This window comes from Camelina sativa, chromosome 2 (assembly GCF_000633955.1).
Source record: "Camelina sativa cultivar DH55 chromosome 2, Cs, whole genome shotgun sequence".
Taxonomy (NCBI): domain Eukaryota; kingdom Viridiplantae; phylum Streptophyta; class Magnoliopsida; order Brassicales; family Brassicaceae; genus Camelina; species Camelina sativa.
The window spans coordinates 11,521,285-11,547,074 of NC_025686.1; the positions used below are offsets into that span (position 1 = coordinate 11,521,285).

General features: G+C 39.4%; 2 protein-coding genes and 1 long non-coding RNA gene across 4 annotated transcripts; 1 reads left to right on the forward strand and 2 right to left on the reverse strand.

Moving 5' to 3' along the window:
• LOC109126607 (uncharacterized mitochondrial protein AtMg00310-like) lies at positions 6,807-7,359 on the reverse strand. The gene is made up of 2 exons (XM_019230305.1): positions 6,955-7,359; positions 6,807-6,869 (listed from the first exon to the last, which is right to left on the reverse strand). The coding sequence occupies exons 1-2, from the start codon at positions 7,357-7,359 to the stop codon at positions 6,807-6,809; spliced, it is 468 nt and encodes a 155-aa protein (XP_019085850.1).
• On the forward strand, positions 13,979-14,867 carry LOC104722275 (ethylene-responsive transcription factor RAP2-9). Its single transcript, XM_010440420.2, has one exon. It carries the CDS (start codon positions 14,182-14,184, stop codon positions 14,635-14,637), a length of 456 nt encoding a protein of 151 aa, XP_010438722.1. The 5' UTR covers positions 13,979-14,181; the 3' UTR covers positions 14,638-14,867.
• LOC104722285 lies at positions 16,091-18,314 on the reverse strand. 2 transcript variants are annotated; one of them, XR_002034831.1, is made up of 6 exons: positions 18,132-18,314; positions 17,636-17,997; positions 17,093-17,288; positions 16,960-17,000; positions 16,707-16,845; positions 16,091-16,346 (listed from the first exon to the last, which is right to left on the reverse strand). It is a non-coding gene; the product is annotated as an uncharacterized LOC104722285 (long non-coding RNA). The 2 variants fall into 2 exon arrangements; XR_757172.1 differs by having other exon boundaries at positions 17,636-18,002.

The following is a 25,790-nucleotide window of genomic DNA, read 5'->3' on the forward strand; positions in this document are numbered from 1 at the left end:
TTAATTAGCATAGGGAATTTTCGATTGCCTTGCTTTTTCTCACATCTTGGTTACTTCCTCTTTTGCAGAGGATGCCTAAACGACGCCGAAGTGGTAAGGAGACTATCACTCCTTCCGAGGAACCACCAACAAGAGTTTGGAATGATGAGGATACTAAATGTTTGAAGTTACTTACTCAGTGCAAGCTGGAGCTAACTCGTTTTGTTGATCGGGACCTTTTTGAACGGATGGGTGTATTAGCAGATTTTGATGAGTTGGTCAAGAACATGGGTTTTGGTACTTTTGCTGAGAAGGCATGGGACTTGTATGAGCGGCTCGCACGAGAGTTTCTCGCCACTGTACAAGTGGATTTACCAGAGGGAGCTGACACGGTGGCTGAGCATTGTTCGATCAGTTTCTTCTTGCTCAAAAAGCATTATGTCATCTCCGTGTTCGATCTCTGCGACATCTTTGGTTTTCCAAGAAACAAACTTTGCAAGATGGAGAAGCTCGACAGTAGGATGGAAATGTGGAAACTGTTTGGAGCTGGGTAGTATGTCTCTCGTGGAGCTAGAAAATCTCGCATCCGCAACCCTGTCCTTCGTGTCACTGCAAAGTTCCTGAGTAACACCATCTATGCTAGGGCTGAGACTAGCACATTGCAGCTACTTGAGTTGTGGATGTTTTTCCATGGTCTTCGCAGGTTCCTCCACCCTCCGGATTCACCTATCTATCTATCTTTCTAAGGAGTTTGAGCAGGTGCGGAGGAACATGGTTCATGCTAAAAACAAGAGTGTTCTCATCGGCAGTTTGGTAACTCCTATTATCGAGTATTGTGGCATCGTTTTGCCCCCGCATACTAAGGCTTCGAAGAGGAAGTTGCTTGACCTCAAGTATATGTTTACAAGTTAGATTTTGGTGCGTCACAATTTCTGCTACCGCTTTCAAGACAACGCTGGTCACCTTCGCTATATGCTGATTCCCTTGGCCTTTCTGCACTTCGATTCGCAAGGTACAGAACATCGACTTTGATCCTCCAGCTGACGCCCTTTGCAAAATCGATGATGTCCTTTTCCCAGGGGAACGCAAACCTGCAACCATCAGATCCCGTAGCAGCACACTCCCTGCGGTTGCCTCTACATCTTCACATCCATCTCATTCCCTTCCACCATTTCCTCCTTTCGATGTGAACCAGTTTCTTGCTACAACACCTAAGGAGCCCCCTCACTCTGAGTTTGAGAGATGGATATACGACACCCAGAAGAAGAATAACCTGTTGCTCACTCGTCTGGCTACTTGGCTTTAGGGTCTTGCACCGTCCTGTTTTGCACCACCACCATCAGCTCCCACCGCTGCCAGTGATGACGAGGACACAGCCACTGAGCCTCTCGGTTTTGACCATTCCGCGACCTCCTCGCCTTCTCGTCAGTTCTGACCAATTGCTGCTTCCTCACAGGTTTCTCTTTTTCCTTTTCTAGGACTTTTTCTATTTTTCCTTTTCATTGTCCGAGGATTCTTTTCCTTAGCTTTGCTTTCACACCGGGACGGTGTGAAGTAAGTCCGGGGGAGGGATGTCTCCACGTTACTAATGTTGTTTTCTTTGGTTGTTTTCTTTTGGTTTTGAGTCATTTTATCATTTTGCCGAGTCTAAAAAAAAAACAGAAAAAAATGGGAAACTATGATCAATTTTAGGAATCCTGCTTTGAACTAACACTCTTATGATTACTTTTGTACCTTTGATTTGGAATGAAGCTTGGAATGAACATGAGCAGTCTCAACACTCCCCAAAAGACACTCGCCAAGGAGAACACTAAGTTGAACCAGAAGTTGTCTCTAGCTTTGACAAGACTTAACCGGATTTAATTTCTTACCTTGGGGCTTGGTATACATCGGACAAGACTCCTCCTCTCAAGCCTCACAAGACATGCATCTCCTCACAAAGTATGCTTCCCCTCTCTCTTCCCTTCAGTACTCAGTAAAAAAAAAAAAGAGAGACTTATGTTAAAGAAGAAGAGGATATAGGTAATAAAAGAAGTGAACCGAGGCTTGTGCGTAAACCTGTGCATCTTTCGGAAGTCATGGAAACTTATCCACAAGAAAAGAACAAAGGATTGATTAAAAAAATAAAATGATACCCTAGAAAATTAGGGAGAAATCAATCCTTTGGAAGTGAGAAAAGAGAGAGGAAAGGGAACATATGAGGAGGTCTTGGGCATTAAAAGGTTGAAGGAGTCAATTAAGTTCAATGATCGATACTCCCATGGTAAGACTGCAACCTTTTACTAATCTGATGTAGAGAGACAACGATGGGGAGACCGAAGGTTCTCTGAGGCTGTGGAGGTCAGAGTAGGGAGTGTTGATCCTAATCATGGGAAGAGTACAAAAAGTAGTTCTTAATTTGATTTGATGAAGAGTGCAAAAAAAGAGGTTCCCAAGAATATGTGAGTTTCCACTTTCAAACATTTTCTCTGTTCTTGAGTTTTTGTTTGTTCTTGCTTGAGGACAAGCAAAGATTCAAGTCCGGGGGAATTGATGTGTCTGTATTTTATAGGGTTTTAACTATAGTTTTAAGGTTTGTTTTGAGTCTTTTATTAGGCCCAAGTGTGCTTTTGGAGTCCTTTTAGTCTTTTGTGAGTCTTTACAGGTTCTAGGTGACTTTGGAAGGAATCTGAGCGTTTTGGGGGTGAAAATACGTATCTGAAGCTAAATTGGTTGAAGACTGATCGAGCTAGTAAGCAGATGGAGTGAGAACAGAAAAACGTTCCAGATCGACTGATCCTCGCTCGAGATCGACCAATCCCGTCCCCGAAGCAACTTTTCCTTTTATGTTTTAAACCGACTTTTAGGGTTTTATTTTATTATTTAAGCACGAGGCTCGACCTCTAGAACGACAAGTTTTATTCTACGCAGCCTTTGAGCACTTGTAAGCTTTGGGAGAAGATCTCTTATCCTTTCATAACCTTTGGAGAAGAATTCTGAACCCTTTTATTTTCTCTTTGCAATTCAAAACATGTTTTCTTTATATTTGATTTGTGATTGTTGTTGTTCGATGTCTGAGTAGTCTCTCTGTTGGGTTTCGGGTTTCAAAAAGGGGTTTTATGATTCTTTAACTTAGGTTGTTAGATTTGGGATTGATCTATTGAGTTCTACATCTATTGTTGTTCTTATTGCTTAAACTAGATTAGCTACCTAGTTTATGATCTTAGGTTAAATTCATCTAGGCATCAAAAGTGTTGTTGAATTGCTTGAAAAGAACATAGGTGAGCAAGGTGATCCTTAGCCAACGACAGTTGAAGTTGAGGCACCTTGTGAACATAATCAAACTTGAACTTATTGCTTGCTAGGATTGTTTAGATTCAAATGACGGATTAGAGTTTTATCAATTCCTTGCATAGATAACTAATGCTGCGACAGTAGGTTAGTTTTACATTCGAGATTTGAGTTCAAGAACGGTTTCTAATGCTTTCCCAATTTATCATCTGAATAAGTGATCATAGCTCCTAATTGATTCCCTGCGCCCAATACTTTCTCTTGATTTTACAAACTTTTATTTAATTTATGTCTTTGATCGGTTACTTGAAAAACAATCTTTCTTATTGCTTTAGCTATACTTGATCTATATAGTTTCATAGTGCATCGCTTGGTCTCTGTGGATTCGATCCTAAAGTGCTACGACGACACCACTAGATCGTGGTTGAGTGTGCTTTGGGTTATTAATTGACCCTAGATCAATTTGCATTTAATGTGGGATATCGATAAGTTTAAATAGTCTATATAATTAGGTCAACAACCGACATTCGACGTTAGAACTTTTGAAAAGATGTTTTCATAGGATATGAATATAGAATGAACTCTTCTAAGGATAAAAGGTCAGAAGATTGTCGATAATATTGTTTACTCTTCTAGTGAGGTTCTTAAGTCCTTTTTGTTATCACATAATATATTGTTGATTTACCAGAAAAACATTATTGCGACACTAGACCATATATGTTATATATAGATTAGTAAAATATGTACGGCGACTATATAGATTTATCTTTTAATCTTCAAATAATTAAATTTATATTTAATGATTCTTATTGATAAAAATTTTAAATAAAATCCCACGCAAATAGATGAACAATACTTGGGTTCACCCCTAGGGGTGAACTTCTCCATTCATCCCTAAGTATTCATATAATAAAAAATATTATCTTCACAATATGTACGTTGTATATCACTTAGTAAAGTAAGTTTAATGTTTATATAGATTTATATTCAAAAGTTGAAATGATTATATTTGAGCTCAACAATTTATATTGATAAAAAAATAAATTAAAATCTCACACGTGCGCCAGTATAAATTCTAGTTGTAAATAATATTAACTAATGAGATCAAATCGCAAAAATGGGTTTCGAACTCTTTAACGACGACATCTCAGCTTTTTCACAAAATCCTTCTTTATTAATATATAAGGGATATTTAAAGACCATAAACAAGGATCAATGGTTTCAAAGAGAGACTAGCTTGTACTGCATATCATTTAAGACATCATCAAACGAGAAGATAACATATTCAATGTTAGCTAATAAAATAGGCGAAAAGATTAGGATAGATGAATCTACAACAATGTTGAAATTGAGTTATGTTTCATTGGTACAGAAACTTTAGACACAATCATATATTTTTATGATGAAAATGTTTAAATTTATCTAACAATCTATGGATGAAGAGCAACATAGAAGTGTGTTACCTATAGAAGTTATCTTTTGATTAGTAAATAGTTTCGTTACAGGATTAACTTTCAAGGGTAGAGAAAGAAAGTTCACTTGATGTGAATTTGGTGAGCTGATTTCAAGTGATAGAATTAATGGTAGAATAAATGTTGGTGTTGTTACTCTTTACACATGCTAGAAATCAGCAGAACAACCTCAAGAGTCTTTGGAGCCGCTAGAAAATATTGTTATCGAAGATGTGAAATATGGTGTTGATAAAAAGGTGGAAAATGGTGTTGAAAACGATGTGGATATGATATGGAGAACTCTAATATTCGTGACTATGTTGAGTTTCCACATTTTTTCCAAGAATTTCATTTTTTAAAAACGACGAGTTGAAATGGTTTAGGGAACGCATCCCTAGTAACATTTCTTTATTTTTTTTTTTCAATCAAGTTGCATTAAATTCGAAACTACTCAATGTTTGGTACAGATAAAACCGGTTGAACCGGGAGAAATACACCAGATGGTACAAGGATATTAAGACTAAAGCATTAAATGAAACAAGGGTAGATAGAGAGTTTTTCGCAATCTCATATGCTCGTCGGTTCCTCTCACGAGGAACGAAGGTGAAAGTGATTTCTTCAAAACTCGATCCTAACAGGAGGATATCGTGTAGAATCTTGTAAATCTCCTTCAATTGGAGTTCCAAGTTAATCGCTTTGATCAGCTGTTGTAAATCCGAAGCGTACAAAAGTTTTCGATAGCCAAGATCGGAGGCATGTTGCAAGGCCAAATACACTGCTGTCGCTTCCGCCATCAGCGGGGATCTGACATGGTGAGAGTTGGCACTGCCGGTTTTTTCAGAATTTGGTGAGGGCCTGTGAAGATCCAGCCGAAACCCGCATCCTGGGATTCCTCCCTCCAGGCCGCATCCGTAAAGCATCAAATCAGATCGAGGTTATCCTCAGCATGCTGTTTCTATGCACAGGTATGTTTCAATAAGGTCTCTGAGGTTTGATTTAGGTACCATTCCCGGGTTTGTGAAATGGCTTGAGTCATAGCTTCTACCGGGGGAATCTGTTCAAAAATAAGCTTATTGTGGCATGTCCAAATGTTCCACAGGATCCAAGCCCCCACTGCTCCATTCGCAAGCCCAGTAGGTGGAAGACAGGTTAGTGATCGGGTTACTTTAAGACCCAACTCCAAGCTTTTGATCTCCGATGGGTCGAAAGTGGTTTTTGTTGGGGTCTGCAACCAGACGTTAATGGCAAAAGTACAATGAAAAAACAAGTGGAGTCGCGTCTCCTCCTGACCACAGAAAGGGCACTTGGAGGTTCGATTAATTCCACGATTGCCTAAGTTTTCACCAGTTGGGATCGCATTTCGCATTATCTTCCAGAGGAAAAACCTGATTTTTGGTAAGCAAGGTAAGCTTGTGACAACCTGTCCCGTGGACCCCACTAGCCCACCACTAGCTGCCCCAACGGACTGTCTGTGGACCCCACTAGCCCACCGCTAGCCGTCCAACGGACTCCAAGCTGGCCCTGCAGGGCATCGATCCTAACCCATCACTGTGGAAATCCACATCCACCAGTAGGTTATTGGTGCGCCAGGCGTTCCTCGAACCCTGGTCCCCACCCTTTAACAACCTTCCCACAGGACAAGTTGCCACCAATTGACCTGCAGATCCGTTGGGGCAGGTAGCGGTGGGCTAGTGGGGTCCGCAGGACAGGTTGTTACAAAGCTCCAGATCTCTTTTTCCCAATTAAAATCATGATATGAATCCTCATGCTGTGATTGTTGCTCCTGTTTCAAAGATAAGGTCTAGTAACCTGATTTCGCTGTATATTCACCAGATTTTGTGGGTAGCCAAACGAATCGATCTTCTGCTCCATGCTTGCTGGGTCTGATGGCCAAAATCTCTTCTTTATACTCCGAGATCATTGATTCTAGTCTCTATGGGTCCCAAATGTTGGTGGATGTGCAAATGAGCTCTGCCATAGTTTGGAACTAAGTGTTCTCAGGGGGAGGTCCCATTGGGCATACAGGGGAGGATAATGATATCCATGGATCATACCAGATACTGGTTGAGGTCCCGGAACCTATTGCTTTCCCTAACTGGGATTTGATCAAGTCTCTGCCAATGCAGATGCCTTTCTAGCCATGGAAGGCTGATGAAGGGACTTCACATTCTAGGAAAGAAACATCACCACAGTATTTGTCAAGCAGTATTCTTGCCATAAGACTCTTCGGTTGGGTTAATATTCTCCAGCTCACCTTTGCTAGAAGTGCATCGTTGAAATCTGATATATCTCGAAATCCTAGCCCTCCATTCTTCTTATGAGTTGTCATCTTTGACCAGGCTAACCAACACATTTTCCTTTTCTCTTCAGATTCATCCCACCAGAACCGAGTAAGGGCCGATTGGATACGCTTACACAGGGACCCTGGTAACTTAAAGCAGGATATAGCGTAAGTAGGCATTGAAGCAAGAACATATTTCAACATGGTAGTCTTCCCCGCAGTGGAGAGTGACCTATTAGACCAGCTTCGTGAACGTTGCTTTATCTTATCCACTATGGTGTTAAACATATCGCGCTTCTTCCTGCCAAACAGCTCCGGGAGCCCCAGATATTTCCCAAGGCCACTAACTTGTCTCACTCCTAGAACTTGCATAGCCATCTCTCGAGTTTGGTCACACGTCTTTGTAGAGAAGGTAACAGCAGATTTAATCTTATTTATCTTTTGTCCCGAGGCTCGTTCATACTTCTGGAGAATGGTCATTAACTCTCTGCAACTCTGTTTATCTGATTTGCAGAAAAACATGGTGTCAACTGCAAACAAGAGATGGTTAACTTACGGGCTATGTTTTGACGCTCTGATGCCAGGTAAGCGTTTATCTTGTTGAGCCTTGTTGCATAAACCAGATAGGATCTCACTGCAAAGAATGAAATATAGGGTGATAATGGGTCTCCCTGTCTAATTCCTCTTTATGGTTCAACTTTCCCTTGTGCAAATCCATTTAAGAGGTAGGAGTAGGAGACCGATGTTATACAAGTCATTATCCACTAAATCCAGGTTTGGTGGAATCCCATTCTTTCCAAAACAAGCGGATACAGTCCCACTCGAGTCGGTCGTAAGCCTTACTCATGTCAGTCTTGACCGCCATGTAGCAACGCACCTTTGCTCCAGAAGTCTTGAGGTAGTGGAGATTCTCATGTGTTATTAGCACATTATCTATTATCGCTCTTTTAGGCATGAAGGCTGACTGGTTTTCCGAAACCACCATTTGGAGGACAGGTTGGAGTCACTTTGTTATAATCTTTGATAATTGTAGAAAACAGAGCAGAGGACGATATGTCGATAATCTGCCATTTTCTGGGGACTTTGTATCTTAGGTATGAGCCTAATATGAGTTTCATTACTATGCACAGGTAGTCTGTTGGATAAGAAGAAACTCTGAACTTCTAGGACTACGTTAACTCCCACTATGTCCCAGTTTGACTGAAAGAAGCTGGCAGAGAAACCATCAAGGCCAGGGGCTTTATCAGTGTGGATCGAGAAACAAGCGATTTTTATTTCTTCTGAAGATGGAATAGTGATGAGTGTTTGGTTTGTTTTAGGTGTGACACAAGGATCGATTGCCTCCCGGATAATAGTTGCACGATCACCACTCTCCGAAGTGAAGACAGTTTGGAAATACTCAGTGATAACCGTAAGTATTTGTTCTTCTTTATGCATTGCAACCCCATTTTCATCTTCAATCACTGAAAATTTGTTAATAGCATGTCTGCCTTTGGTTATAGCATGAAAATATCCGGAGTTTTTATCTCCCAAAGTTAACCATAGCTGTCTTCTTCCAGAATTCTTTCTCCGCTTTATATGCCTTTAGCAGACTTAGGTTAATAGTAGAGATTACCTCAGTGGTCGGAGTTAGGCTGGACATGGCTTCCTCTAATTGTTGTCGAAGTAACTCAATCTCCTTCTGACTATCCTGGTGTTTCAGTCGAGACCAGGTTATGATTTCTCTTCTACACCGAGCCAGTTTATTTTGCACTGTTTCATAAGTATCATAATTCCAAGCCTTAAGTACCAATTCTTTTACTTCAAGGTTCCCTTTTAGACGCCTGTCATATCTAAACATGCCTTTCTTTTTCTTTTTTGATAGGTCTAGGCAAGTGAGAAGTGGTATGTGATTAGAGCCTTCAAAACGAAGGTATTCGCTGCGGCTATGTGGGAACTCCTCTGCCCATATCCCATTGGACATTGCTCTATCCAACCGACAGTGGATGATGTGATCATGTCTCTTACCTCTCCATGAGAGGAAATTGCCCGAGTGCCGTAGGTCAAAGAGATCACAGTCCGACATGAAGGATCGAATGTCAACAAAAGTGCCTTCATGCCTATCTGGTCCCCCCTGTTTCTCTGATGAGTCGATGATGTCATTAAAATCACCAGTCAGGAACCAAGAATTCTCTCTAGTAATACCAAGCACGGTAAGTTCATTCCACACTACCTTTCTTTTTGTTCTATCAGGTTCGCCATACACAAAGGTGGCGAAGAAAGATTTCCCTTCCGCAGTAATGCTAGTATCAATGTAATCTTTGCAGGCAGACATGATCTCAATATCGATGTGTTGTTTCCATAAGAGAACAAGGCCTCCTCCCCCAGGAGTATGGGGTGATACAAGGTAGTGATTCGGGTAATGCATCTAGTTGAGGGAAGAGATGACATTCTCATCAGTGTTCTTTGTTTCTATGAGGAATATTACATCAGGTGAGATAGTGGAGTTTGTCTCACGGAGTCGTCGGCCTGTTGTGGGATTCCCCAAACCACAACAGTTCCAGCTCAATATCTTTAAGGAAGAGGAGGCGGGGGATTGTGAAAATCCACATTTTTCTTCGTTATAGCTGGGACTATTGAACATATAGGAACTGAAGGGTTGCCAGTTTGTGGAGCAGTTCGTCCTTTCGCATTGGTTTACGGCTGGAACTAGGTACGGAGGTACTCTTCTGTAAGCCACTTTTCTACATTAGTGATTTCTTTGGGGATCCATTTGCTAAGTTCCTTTTTGACTTTTTGCTCATGCTAGTTTTAGAATTTGTCTCGGGGAGGCTTTTGCTAAGGGTGGTCGACCCCGTCCTTGCTTTGAAACAGGGCCTGATATCTCCATGGTGGGAGAGTTCCGAACACTAGTTGTTGGTCTGGCTTCAGAAAGAGATCCTTCAGTTTGAGGAATTAGAGAACCAGACAGGACAGAGGCAGATGCAGCCTGAACAATTTTGTCCGCTGTTTTGGCCATTAGTTTTTTTGCTTTTCCCAGGATTACTCTCTGTTTTCTAGCCGCTTTCTCTGTTGGGTCTGGAACCGCCAAATATTGGATAGTAACATCTCTACGCTCATCCATGACCTGTTCTTTCGTAGGGATTACCATAGGAGGGGAAGATTGATCCGGTACACAGGGACCCCGTGGTGAGGAGTTAGGGGGTACAATCATGGGGGTGAGTTGTGGCGAAGTTCTTCCATGTTCCTTTCCAGGGGAGGGCGTCTTGGTCTCGATGAATCTGATCTCTCACCCGTCTCTGTATTTCCAGGGCCATTTTTTTCTTTCCATTGGAGATTTTGGTAAGGATCTCGCCTATGATCCCTTGAGAGGTAGGGGGTTAATAAGAATCCCTGCTGTACTCTCTCCTTTGGTAAGGGTGGGATCTTTCTCTCTCCAAATGCCTTCTAGCCGTGTATGCATTACGTTCTTGATTTTGGCTTCTTGACCTGTAGTCGCTTCTGCTATCCACCGATGGAGTTGCCCGATTTGTGTACTTAGCCGTTGCAGAGACATAGTTCTTTGGGTCTGACTGGCCTGAGAGAGTGCTAGGGGCTCTGAATTATTCTCTGGAGTATAGTAGTTCCTCTGGATTCCTGGTTAGTGGAACTTGGGGTTGGAGCACTTGGGGTAGGGACACGTTTTTCTTTTGTAAGTCCAGGGCAGAACCTTGTCTCATGTGTGAGTCTGAAACAGTGAGAGAGTGGTTCTTCAAGTTTTTGTAGTCTAGGGTTACTATGGCTTCCTTACCATCCGGGAAATCGACAATGGTTTCTTTTGTCAAAGGTTGCAAGCCATCGATAGGGACTCGCATCTTGGCAGAGTCACAGGGAATCTCCACTTCTTCGAGTTCACCTAACTTTTTACCTATCGTTTCCAACATTTCTGTCTGCCAGTAGTGTTTTGGTAAACCTTGTAGTTCGATCCAGAAAGGGATCTTGGAGGGGAAAGTTTCAGAAATCACTGGTTCCCATTTTTGAAAGATTACCATCCATTGGCCATAATGGTAAGGTCGGTTGTCCAATACCTGTTGCATATCTTCTTCAAAGTCGAATCTGAACTGGAAGTAGCCACGGCCTAGATCTGACCCAGTAGCTTTACCTTTCAGGTTCCATCTATTAGCGAGAAAAGGAAAAAGAGACCATAGCCTTTGAGCAGCAGGATTTGTTAGCCGTCCCATCAGAGTGAGAGAGTTTTCCTCTATCAGAGCAGAGGTATCGAGATCCGGGGCTTTGATTCTCTTTCGAGGTGGGGGAAAAAAAGCTTGGAGCGATCTCCTTTCCTTTTAGGTAATGCGGGATTTTGTTCTCCATGATATCTTATGTGATGGAGGTTGAAGGGTTTATAGGGACTGAGGTAAATGAAACTTTCGGGAAAAGGTGAATGTTGCAGGGTTATACAGTTTACAAGGGTTATCAAGGGTGAAAAGGGTTATAACCAGTTAACAGCAGGATATGTACCAGAAAGTTGAGTGGTTCCGATGGTAGCTTTGGTGGTGGAGGTCGCCGGAGAAGGGGAGAACACAGCCTAATTTCATCGGAGACATTGCGTGGACCAGCATGTTTTCCTTGTGTCCCAAAGAAACCAGAGGATAATACTTTTAATTGCTAAAAAGTAGTTGGCGAGATTTGGTTTTTTGAAAAGTTCTTTCTGTTTCGGAGAAGCATCAAGACCCGTGCCCGAGAGAGAAAAGGAGCTTTTTTTTTTTTTTGTGAAATCTCACAGAATAGTAACATTTCTCTATATACATAGAGAAACTCAAATACAATCATGGATGATAAATTGGAATTCTCTATATTCACGAGAAACTTAGAATATCATGATACCATCTCTCTCTTGAAAAATGTTGTATTGGACAAAATCATGGATGATATAATTAATGATAATTAAATGCTACAACAAAACATGATTTTAGAGACTGCACTAAAAATAGTAAAAGGGATTATGTGTTACCTTAATATTGGTAGCAACTAAACCGCGTATACAATACACTAAGTTCGAACCTGCACATACGTGCGGAGTTACTTTTGCATATTTTAAAAAAAAAATAGAAAATTTTCATGTAACCCTCTACTCAGACCTGCTTGAGTGATGTATATAAGAAAAAATTAAGATATAATATAGATAAGAGATATTATGTGTATATTATTCTAAACTAATCCAAACATTTCCAACTGTTTGTTTAGGGGTGTTAAATCAAATTTGGATTCGGTTTCAGTTTCATTCATTTCACGTATTTAATTTAGTTATATAACCACAACCGTATATAACCATAACTGATAGTTAATAAACTGTAACCATACCCGTATTCATGCCTACTTATCGATACCAATCCTGTTGCATATCATAGAATTTCCAGATGACCTAAATATAACTGTCAAGCGATCAAACCTGTCTAATATGTCTGCGATCAAACCCATCTAATATGTCTGATTGCAACATTTATATTGTTTTGACCCAAAAAAACCTCATTCCTCGTAATTTACATGAGTAAATAGTATGTTCGCATATGTTCTGCTTGAATTCTTGTTCCCAAAATTCTCGTCCCGTATTTTGTCATACATGATTATACCCACACAAAATTTTCATAACCTGATTTTTATGGAACTAATTTGAACGATTCCTAAAATATAATAAATCTGTTGTTTAGTTTTCTTCTTAATATGTAAATTGTGTCAGTTTGACAACATCGATATTTGATATGATTTTTTTAACCCTTAAGTGTATTCCCCAATTAATAGTATAGATTTCCTTCAATTATTGAATGAAATATTCCCTAGTTCTACTAATGACAATTTAATGTAAATTCCCTATATATTGAATGATCTTTGATTATTTACCATTAGAGCTTTAGAAAATTATTAGAAAGGTAACATTATTTACATTTTTGAAGATATGATTTTAAATATATATTTTTTACATCTCATATAACATATTACAAATACATAGTGAAATTAATTTAATTTCAAAAATATGTAGGGGATAATATTTATCAATTTTTGAATAATATTTACCAATTTTAGAATTTATAGGAGCAAATATATTGTGTATATAAATAAATTGAATATCATTGGCAGTTGACAAAACAATGTATATATAGTAGTGGCAGATTTATGTAATTTTATGGAATACTAAGGGTGAATAATAAATTGGATATATAGCTCTTTAGCGACGACACATCAGCTTTTTCTCCGAAATGTTTCTCTTTTAATATATAGGAGATATGGAGATAAAGGGATAGAGATAGAAAAAGTTGTTAAAGATCCAATATGAGTTGGCTATATTACTTCAAAAATTAACTCTATTTGTTATAGATCTTTCTCGAAGACCTTTGCCGAAGTCCGAAGACGATCTTTAAATAATTCTGCAGAAAGAGTTATGCAGAGAAAAGAAAAAAAGAAAATGAGTTATGCAGAGAAACATTAGGAGACTATGAGTCTGATTGGTAACGTATCTAAAGCTATACAGAAAAGCTGTAAGTTAGAGCTGTAAGTTTTTACGGAATAGTGCAAAGCTGTAAGAAAGAACTGTACATAAAAACTGTAAAAAACTGAGAGTAAAATTTTTAATAAAGTTTTTAGTAAAACTTTTGTGATTGATAAAAATTCAAAATGATACTATTTATACCACTTTATTTTTGTCACCAATCACACCCTATAGGTGTGTTACCTTAACCTTGGTAGACCTAACAACGTAGTTCATCTAGGTTTTTCAATAAAAATTACACTAGACCGAGGAGCGAATATGTTTGACGCACTAAAAAATAATGAGAAGAAAAAGAAAGCAAAGACAAAACAAAAGTGATGATAGAAAGAAATTGTGTCGCATAGTGTCGTAAGCGTAGGCTGCCACGTTGGTGGGCCAAATGTCGACAAGCTGCTTCATGGAAATACCTTATTTCCGCCACACAGCCGTTTCTCAGCCGCTTAATAAAACTCCAATTCAAACATTCAATGCATAATCCTTTTAACCAAACACTAAAAGTCAAACAATAATTCTTTCGTTAAGTTAATAAAAGAGGGTTATGGTTCATGTCGGCTTACTTAAATATTTGAGGAAGAAAAAGAGTGGCGGCGCTGCCACATAAGGCATATATATATCTTTAGCCGCCTATGTAATTGTAATCTTCTCTCTTTATATATTACACACGTAGACATGTCACGTTTGGTTAAATTGAGGGTATGATTGAGATTGAATACAAACGAAAACAAGACTTTCCTATGGTGAAAGAAGGACTCGTCATGAACGAGAAGCCGAAGAGGAATCCAATGAGCCCCAAGGAGAAGCGATATAAAGGGATAAGGATGAGGAAGTGGGGGAAGTGGGTGGCTGAGATAAGGGAGCCAAACAAACGAACACGGATCTGGCTTGGTTCCTACAAAACCGCGGTTGCTGCCGCACGCGCTTACGACACCGCCGTGTTTTACTTACGTGGTCCTTCTGCAAGACTCAATTTCCCCGAACATGTCTTTCAGGACAGAAACGGCGGTGAAGGCGTTGGAGGAGACATATCTGCGACGTTGATACGGCAGAAGGCGGCTGAGGTGGGAGCTAGAGTTGACGCGGAGCTCCGGTCAGAGAATACTATGGTGGAGAAACTAGACATGAATAAGTTGCCAGAGGCATATGGATTGTAATTTTACAGTTTGGTAGTTTATAGGTTGGAGATTGCCCGGAGACAGAGTCAAACAGAGGCTCTGATTCATACAAGGCATAATATAGTTGATAATTGCTTTTTTTTTATTTCTTGAGCATAGTAATCTTTTCATAAGAATGAGATTTAAGATTACTAAAAAACAAACATAAACGAAAAAAATGCTAATAACCAATGATTATTAAATCGTTATTAGCATAGTGTTTACGAGAATTCTCCAAATTATATCGGACGATTGATGTTAAGTTGGATACTGTAGTAGGTGTTTTAGTGATATTGGTTGTGGTGTAAACCATAATTAGTAACAATTTGTGAACGGAGCCGCACTCACCTCGTTGTGGTATGATAATTGGTCAAATTGGGGTTGTAGGTATAACATGTTTTTTTTAGCCAAAAATTTTTTGTTACAGATTTTTTACAAAATTAATTAATAACTATTTGGTTATAGCAAATTTTTCCTTCATAGCTAATTGTCGCAATTTGCTACAATTTAGATACTAATTGAAAAGTAACAAATTGCTACTATTTGATAATTTTTTTTTTGTCATCTGATGTTGTTATTGATAATAAACTTGAAGGATACATAAAATACAAACTTAAGCCGGCGGAAAACATAAATATCCTCGGAGTCTAAAACCCAAACAAGGGAAGCTAAACTGACGGACGAAAGAACTCCCCCGAAACTAAAACTGAAAGCAAGAACCATTAAACATACAAAGCAGGAATTATAAGCCTCAACTCAAAAGAAATTGCAACTAAAGTTTTAAAACAAAAAACAAACAGGACTTCAATCTTCAGAGACGCTAGCTCAAAGTTCACCAAATCAACTTCTTCTTCTGAAAATTCTAAGAATGAGATTTATCTTTGATGTCCTCGGCAATCCAAAGATAACAACCGATTCCTCCTATCAAGATGAGAGCCGACCTCTCCAAACCGAACCAAGACCTTCATAACCCTGCAAGTGAGACCTTAGAGGAACCTCAACCACTCCCGGATACGACGACGATAACGACCCATGCGCCACCCATTTATGCCTAGATAGAACTCTACAAAACATTTTCAGATTTCTATCCGATCTACAAAGCAAAGACAATGAGCCAAACCTAACCACCCGAAATAACCCTTCTTGCAAACAAAAACACCATCAAAACGAGCCAGCTACCATTCACTGCAATCTCCACCCCGAATATGAAGATCTGTAAACTTTGAAACTAGCATCAACTTCAGACAAATCAAAGCAACTGGAGCAAACCAGATGGAAACCAAAGGCTGAACTAAGGCTGAACCAAACCAGAAATCAAAGCAACTTGATATATTTTTGTTGTAGCTATTTGTTACACAATGCGTCAGACACATGCGTAACAATTATCTTCAAAAAACCATCATTAATTTGTGACAGTTAGCTATACAGTTAGTTGTCATAAACTTGTTACAAATTAGAAAAATATGTCTAATTTAGTGTGTATAGTGCTGTAGCTAATTGTTATTAAAAAGTGACAAAAAACTATAAACAAAAATCTTTATAATTTAAATAAAAAATTTATTTTCCAATGTATACAAAAACATCAACTACTTTTCTCTATTCTCTTCAGCGCTCTCTTTTAGGTTCTTGCTCAACGATCACTTCATCATCTTTGTTTGAGGTTGAATGCCTTAGTTCTTCAAGACTTTTTGTTAGCTTCTGCAAACAGACTGCAAACAGAGTAAAAAATAGAAGTTTAGTATGGTTTGCAGAAGATATCCAATTACTCCAAGGAAAATAACTCTGTCCACATTGCTTCAACAAATATACGCATGAAACCGTTTAAGTAAACCGTTTTTATTCAATTATCAAAACTAAGTAAAAAAAAAAGAAGTGAGAAGTCACTCACACGTTTTGATGGTGCCGTAACCATAACTCATATTGGAAACTCAAAAGAAATAAAAATCCAAAAGTAGCATCAGGGGACATCTCTTGTGTTATATTAATCAATTTTAATTAGAGGAAAATTAGACCCAACATAGAGAAGTAGAATATACAAGTTGAGTCTTATAACAAGGTTTTTAGTTTACCTGAAAACAACCAACTTGTGGTTCTCCTTGTGTTCTTCAGATACTAAGTCAAGTCTTTCTCACTTGTAGTGAATTCAGTCTTTTCAGCTGCTCATTGTGCTCCTAATCCCCAATGAAGTTACTCCAATCACTAACTAATCTAGAAACCAAAACCAAGAACAGAACGATGCAGAGCTTTGGTTGTGGTATATGATTGATCACAATGGGGAGACAGATTCTCCACCATACCAAACAAAACGAATACCAAACTCACCTGCAGTATAGGATTAGGACCATGATGTCCCTTGTTGCATCCTTAAAGTTCAGATAAGAAGCTATACCATAAGACACAATCAATCTGCTTAAAACTAAGGTTATGCAAGTGTTTTTAGTTTCCAGTCACTCACCAATCTCCTCTCTGGTGTGGAAATTACATAGTCTAACCCACATATCTTCTCCACCAGCAACGATTTTGTTGACAAATTTGGGCTCAAGCGATGCAGATTCGATAATTAGAGAACCGGAGTTTATAACTTTATATATCAAAAGTGATGATGGTTTAGTGATCATAAGATTTTACCCTCCAGATGTGTCGATGACATCCTAGTTTTACATATAAATGAAGCCAAATTAGTGATGTATACAGAGCAAGATCACAAAGCAAACTTGTTGCTTCAATAATCACGTACACACGAACCTACGTAAGTGAGTGTATGATTTTGAGACTTAGAATAAAATAATCACAAGATTCCACTTATACTTATAGCATGAGTACGATACAGTTTGGTAAAGTTCTATATTTCAACAAGAGACGCAAAAGATTTCAAACTGTCATTGATCTGCAACTTTATCTTTCTTCAATCAAAATTCTAAGTTTTGTCTTACTTTGGACCGATTCAGTAGCCAAGAACAGAAAAAAGATTGCAGGTAAGGGGATAAAATTGACTTACCAGATAAACAGGATTGAGTTTTGAAGTCAAGGAAGCTTCGACTTGCTCCTTCGATACACCCATCTCCCTCATTCTGGAAGCTGCTGCAATTTCTAGCATTGCTTCAACAATTGCATCACCACAAGCGTTTCGACCTCTCTTGCGTGTTGTTGTTGGTCTATAACTAGAAGGTGTCATCATTAACTTCATCTCCACAGCAAGGTTCATCATCACGAAACATCCTTCAAAAACCCAATTAAAAGACTTCCATCGCTAAAGCAAATGACTCTTCAACACCCTTTGACTTCAGCTCCTCTCTGCTTTCTCAATGAATCGAGGCACATGAGAGTACAATTACTAAGGCTGATATTAATCTTTGGTCTCTTCCCTATAAGAAACCAGAACCCATGTAAGAAAAAATAATGTGTGTATGAATCTGAAATATAGTAGCCAACCAGAGCAACAAAATGGTGGTGGTGAACACGGCTAATGAATTCAATCTCTACCTTAAACTCACCTTAAGCTACTTAACAACAACATGGATAATGATTTAAACCACCGTCCATGAATTCAATCTCTACCTTAAACTCACCTTAATCCTTGATAACTGAAGAATTTAAACAATCCAATTAGCTCTTTATAGGTGAAAATCCTCTAACCACTGTCCATGAATCCGAGACAAAAAAAAAAACGAACACAACTTAACTAGAATAGGCGGTGTCGATGTAGACAATGACCCATTCACCGCCGCTAATTGAACTGGAGGAAGCGGAACAGACGGCGTCTATGTAGAGAAGCGAACGACCACCACCACCACTGCTTCGGATCTGCGACTGAGAAGAGGGACGCGAGCCGCGGCCACCACCGCCAGGAGCTTGAAATTTCGATTGAAGCTGTTTCCCTACAGCAACATAATCACTCTTTAACATTAAATTAAGGGAGAGTTACTAGAATATTACATAAAAGCTTCCTTATTACAAAAGTAACACACAATTGTTTGTAATTACTAGAATAAACTTTGTACTTATACTACTCCTGAATTGGGAAAAAACGTAATTATGGCTAATGACATTAGTAAAAAAAAAAAATATTGGAAACTGGGACTAAGTCTACCGATCCTTTGATGGTAGATTTATACAGGTGGACTGATTAAAAGTGTACGTCAGATATTTTTGGTACACTTAGTTGTAGTGCTGGTACACTTATCCCTCGACGTAGATGATACACTTAGTTGTAGTGTTGGTACACTTATCGGTCGACGTATATGAAATCGATTCGTTAGATTAAGTTGATAGAGGAATTTCCCTTTGATGATAGACTTATGTTTTTAGCGCGTGTAGCGGCAAACGTAAAAGGGTGGGAAGATATTTATGGTAGACTAATGGTCTGTTGCGACAGATTTATGCGACAGCCTTCTCTCGTTACAGATATTTTTGGTATACTTTGTTAGTTTTTAGAAATAGTTTTCGTAGTGTTGTGGTAGGCTTCTTGTCCGTGGTAGATTTAGTAAGCAAGATTGACAGCTGTAAAGTCTTACCAGAATAACACGAATTTGTTTGAGCTGGCAAAGACAGTCTAGCGTTGCGATAGACTTATTGGAGGAAGATCTAAACAGGTTTGCTGTTCTTCCCTAAATCTTTCCTCTGGGTGCATCCATGGAAGAGCAAGATATCGTTTTGGCATGTGGGAGGTGGAGGGTAGACAAAAAGCGATGGTTGTTTGATGTTGATACCAGCAAAGGGTGCAGGATTATAGTTGCCGATAAAAAAACGAAGTTTGAAGACTTTACTGCTATGGTGTTCGATGACTTTGGTTTCTGTAATGTAACTTCCGGCATAAAGTTGAGCTATATGTTAGATAGATATAAAAAAGCGGATGTGATATGCCACCGGTGATTGTTTCGAATGGTCGGCAGTTTCAAAACTTTCTCAAACAGAGCAGGGGTGAACTCATCCGGCTATGCGTTGAGATTATTGATAAATCTGGTGAAACCTTGTTCGAGGAAGTTAAGCCGAAAACACCAGAACCAACACCCAAGACCCCTGAAGTCGTTGTAGATGATTTCGTAGGCAGGGCAGAGGAAATGGGACAGAAAGATGAAGAGTACGAGAGTCGGAAGGTAGACGGTGAAGATAATGTAGGAAAGGATGTAGATGAAGATGAAGCAGATGAAGATGAAGCAGATGATGAGGAGAACGGTAGATTTGATTACTGTGNAGCGGCAAACGTAAAAGGGTGGGAAGATATTTATGGTAGACTAATGGGCTGTTGCGACAGATTTATGCGACAGCCTTCTCTCGTTACAGATATTTTTGGTATACTTTGTTAGTTTTTANAGGAATCATTGGACGACGGACCTGGGGGTGGGTCTTGTATAGAGGAAAACGTGTGTAACAAAGAGTCAAATATCCGTACCCGCAAGACTAACTCTGCAGCTGAAGCACTTGAGAAGGAGGTTCGCAAAATAGAAAACGGAGGTGGTGATATTGCTGTGGGGGATAAGTTTGATAGCAAAGAAACCTTGGTGGCAAGGTTGAGGGTGCTGAGTGTATTAGATAAATATGATTACAATGTTCGATATTCAACGCCCAGTTTGTTAATCGTTGAGTGTTGGGTAAATCGTTGTAAGTGGGGAATACGGGCTTCAACCATGGATGATTCGCCGGTGTTTCATATTCGCATATATTGTCGTGAACATACTTGCTCTANTTCCTCTGGGTGCATCCATGGAAGAGCAAGATATCGTTTTGGCATGTGGGAGGTGGAGGGTAGACAAAAAGTGATGGTTGTTTGATGTTGATACCAGCAAAGGGTGCAGGATTATAGTTGCCGATAAAAAAACGAAGTTTGAAGACTTTACTGCTATGGTGTTCGATGACTTTGGTTTATGTGAAGGAACTTCCGGCATAAAGTTGAGCTATATGTTAGATAGATATAAAAAAGCGGATGTTCTATGCCACCAGTGATTGTTTCGAATGGTCGGCAGTTTCAAAACNTACTGGAAGGCACATCGTACACTTATAAAGGCGCGGGAGTATGTTAGGGATACACCTGAAAGTGGATACGCTGAATTACCTGCATATTTATACAGGCCGAGGTCCTCTAATCCGGGGACCNGATAAATCTGGTGAAACCTTGTTCGAGGAAGTTAAGCCGAAAACACCAGAACCAACACCCAAGACCCCTGAAGTCGTTGTAGACGGNTTTCATTGCGCTTGCTGGATGCATTAAGGGTTTCAGGTATATGCGGAAATTTGTAGTTGTAGATGGAACCTTTTTGAAAGGTGACTCTTCTGATAGCGTCAACACAAGATGAAAATTTTAATATTTTCCCTCTGGCGTATGCGGTTGTTGATACAGAGAACGACGTGTCGTGGGAATGGTTCTTTACGCAATTAAGTAGTGTAATTCCTGATGATGAAGAGCTTGCACTGATATCTGACCGGCATAAATTTATTGGTAAAGCTATCGCTAAAGTGTACCCCCTGGCAAGTTGAGGAATCTGCACGTATCATCTTCACAAGTATATTATCCTGAGATTTAGTGGGAGCGAAACATTCCGGCTGGTAAAAAAAGCAGCTGCAGCGTACCGTGTAGTTGATTTCGAAGAAATCTTCCAGCAAATTCAAGAAGCGAATCCGCAACTGCATGCTTACTTGGTTCGTGCAGATGTAACCAAGTGGAGCAGGGCGCACTTTCCTGGTGATAGGTACAACTTCACCACGAGCAACATTGCAGAATCGCTAAACAAAGTACTGAATCCTGCCAGAGCCTATCCCATTGTAGAGTTACTAGAAGCTGTTCGGAATATGTTGACACGTTGGTTTGCTACAAGGAGAAAACAAGCTGCCGCAATGCCAACTTTACTCACCAAAGGAGTGGAGAACCTGTTACAGGTGTGACATTCATTAACATATCCATCGATATATATGTTAACGAAAGGCCTGAAAAATGTTAGTGGATATGTTGTGTTGTTTTGGTTATATGAACTTACGCTTTGATTTACTCATAGGCACGTATTGAACAGTCAAGGCGTCTAAAGGTTCAAGAAATTGATGAAGATCGATTTGAAGTAAGTGGTGGTAACTCAACGCATGTTGTCAATCTGAGGTATAAGAGGTGTTCATGTAGGCGTTTTGATCTAGAGAGGATGCCATGCGTACAACAGTGGGTATGCGGAGGCGATAATGCCGATAGATACATCCTGTNTGCAGCGTACCGTGTAGTTGATTTCGAAGAAATCTTCCAGCAAATTCAAGAAGCGAATCCGCAACTGCAGGCTTACTTGGTGCGTGCAGATGTATCCAAGTGGATCAGGGTGCACTTTCCTGGTGATAGGTACAACTTCGCCACGAGCAACATTGCAGAATCGCTAAACAAAGTACTGAATCCTGCGAGAGCCTATCCCATTGTAGAGTTATTAGAAGCTGTTCGGAATATGTTGACACGTTGGTTTGCTACAAGGAAAAAACAAGCTGCCGCAATGCCAACTTTACTCACCAAAGGAGTGGAGAACCTGTTACAGGTATGAGATTCATTAACATATCCATCAATATATATGTTAACGAAAGGCCTGGAAAATGTTAGTGGATATGTTGTGTTGCTTTGGTTATATGAACTTACGCATTCATTTACTCATAGGCACGTATTGAACATTCAAGGCGTCTAAAGGTTCAAGAAATTGATGAAGATCGATTTCAAGTAAGTGGTGGTACCTCAACGCATGTTGTCAATCTGAGGTATAAGAGGTGTTCATGTAGGCGTTTTGATCTAGAGAGGATGCCATGCGTACAACAGTGGGTATGCGGAGGCGATAATGCCGATAGATACATCCTGTATCGTCCCTACTGATATTACACCGTCCAGATGTAAACCGCCTTTTGTTAGGAATCCTCCAGGAAGGCCAAAGATGTCGAGGATGAAGTCTTTTGTCGAGGTTGCATTGGAGACGAAGCGGCCCTGCAAACAGCATGCTTGTTCTCAGTGTCAACAGGTTGGCCACAACCGTAAAACATGTCCAGCTAATACGTAGTGCAGGGGCGACAATAGACGTGTTATTTTTTCATGGAGGATAATACTCTTTTTTTCCTAAGTGCCACCATAGCTTTTCGTAACATGTTTATGATGGACCTTTTTAATTTGTAAGCCCACCTTTTGTTTAACTATAATTGTTGTCGAAATTTGTTCCGACTGCCCTAGTTGGGCCTCATACTCGTGTGGGCCTTTTAGAAATGTCAAGCAAACGGTTTACTGTTTGAATAAGATACTTACAAAAGCGAAATATATCTGTTTGTGTATTTTATGTGGTTCATTAGAGAGGACATAATGCGATGGAAGGATAGTGTTGCAAATGTGTTAACCACATTCACTGTACCCATGTCAACGGACCAAAGAAGTATGGTTCCTTCATCCGTTTTTTTTTATGAACGGTTGTGTACGTACATATATTACGAAGTAGCAAATTTTAGATTTTGTTGACAAAATACAACCATAAATTATCCAGAATCAGCGTAACATTCGGTTTATTCAAAAGTACAAACACACACACCAGGAAAAAAAACAAAAAAAAATAGTTTATAAATTGCATAGTTCTGTAGATGGTTCTTTCAATATAAGTAACTCTCTGAACTCTCCCTTTCGCCAATCTAGTTCCTTTTTTTCTTAAGGTCCTGCATTCTCCCCAACGTGCTCCATTATATGTTCTATATAGTAACGTCCAGTGAATTCAGATCTGCGGTAATATTGGAGGTGTATAACGTATTTGACAGNATATATATGTTAACGAAAGGCCTGGAAAATGTTAGTGGATATGTTGTGTTGCTTTGGTTATATGAACTTACGCANTATATAGATTTGCGAAGAGGCAGCTGTGTTGACGAGACATGGAGCACCTACAGAACATTTACAAAATTAGATGCATATGATTTCACAAGGCTAGTTTCCTTATCTGATCTATCAAATCGAACGTACCTTCGTAGCTTCCAACCTCCAGAACCGCAAAATACAAAAGACGGGTTCGGATGTAAAAGTAAGATGACACTCGAGTGCTTCCCAAGCATTTATGAAGTGAGCAGCATAGTCATCTAGGGCATGACCCTTGAGGGTTTCATTCCTACAATTTTCTCATTTTAATATAGAACGGGAATAGGAAAAAACTTTATATTAAAATGTATTAGCACAAATCTCCTTTACCTCCCATTCAGTAGGGTGAGGACAACTTCATTGGCCGCATTTGCCCCCTCGAGCAATCTTCTATCTTCCACTCCAACTACACACCCACAGACATCTGATTCGGGGTAGACACATACTTTAAACGTTACGACCTATGTATTTTGATATGAAATTGTCTACTAACCTTCTTATTTAATATCAGGCCTAAAAACTAGTAATGTGCACAAATATATCATATAGTTAAAGCAAACATTTTTTAACGTTGTTCCAAACGATTTGTGTAATTGAAAATTGAAGATAAACGTACCGAATGATATGGGATGGGTAATTCTCCCTCGAGATATATCACCCAAATCCTCGAAACAGAAGTAGAGTTTTTGATTCACCGGTTCGAGCAGACCCATCGTCGAATCATCAGTAAATTTGATTTGGAAAGGATGATGTGTATTTATCTCCTTAAGCATTGGCTGGATGACCTTGAAAGTCCTAATTTCATACCAATCACCATCATAGATATACTTCCTCATTTTCTTGTAGGTCGCTGGTAAAAACGCCACCTCGATTGTGTCACCCTATAAATTGCATATCAATCGTGTATAAGACCACTGCGTTGGTTAACAACTTCGTGCAAATATTTTACAAAGTAAAGTGGACTAACCCGTGTATCAGCAAGGAGCAGAACCCGCTTTTGAAAGAACTCAGTAACATACCACGAATTCAAGACCTTCGCTTGGATAATCCAATTCGTTCTTCCTGGTCTAAGATCAGCGATGGCATCAACTCTAAATTCCATGGTTTTTTCTGATAATTTCCTGTTACTCGTTTCTATGCTGGGTTTGGAAAGGAGATAGGGAGATGCTATTTAAATAAAACAAAGCGTCGCCACTGGTAGTTGCGTCTTTCTACCGACTCCCCGTCTCTCCTTCTCTAATAAGTGCGACTCTTCGATTTCTTTGTTTATCTTCGGGTGTATATTTAAAATTTTCTTAATTACGGGTCGATCGATCAGGTTACGTATGTTATATTATATCAATAACGTTATGTACTTACATGTAACATGGTATTGGATACGTTATTATATCGTAAATGCAATCTTGTGTTGGACGCCAGTTAATCGTTATGTACTGTATACTGTATAGGTACACGTACACTGACAAGTTACAATCTTGTGTACGTTCAGTCATACTTTAATTCGTAATGTACGTACATACAACTAATTTACGTTGTGTACGTGGTATTATTTTATTATCTTGTTGATGTATGCTTTTTCCCCCTTCTACTTTCTTAATTACGTTATCGCGCCCAACCACTTCGACAAAATTCATTCAATGGTTGAAAATGGACTTATCTTAGTCACAATTTGGTTGAAACAACCCAATCACAAACGAGTTTGACAACCGTATGCACAGTTGTAACAAAACAATACATTACTCGTACCAAACGTAAGCACCCATGTACCCAAACACATTTTGTTGTACATACACAATATGCAGATTTATCAATTGTGTATAGTTGTTTTGCAAGATAGAACAGCAAAAAAAGAAAGGATACAACATTATGTGGTACATGATTCAAAAGAACTAGAAGAGAAAACCATGGAAACAAAAGGCCGCATTCAGTGCGCGTACACCCTATGACGAAGATATTAGTACGGCGTTTATAACAGAAGACCTTTAGATGGAACGTTTAGGGCAAAACATCTAAAGAGATAATATAACTAAAGGATCTCGGATATAGATTTCGCCAACCACCAAAGGCCGCAATTTGTGCACACCATGTCATAGTCTAGATAGTTGAGAGAGTACAAACCATGCTCCAATAAACACAATTTAGCACATTCCGGAGAAGGGATCAAAGGGGCAATAGGATAGACGAATGAATCCCTGTACGTGTTTTGTCGCGCCGTATGATATCTACCCAGCAACATGAACAACTCCCTGGACAAAATCCTTGTTTGAGCTGTATTTAGTTGGTAGTGGTATGCAAAAAATAGGTAAAGATAATG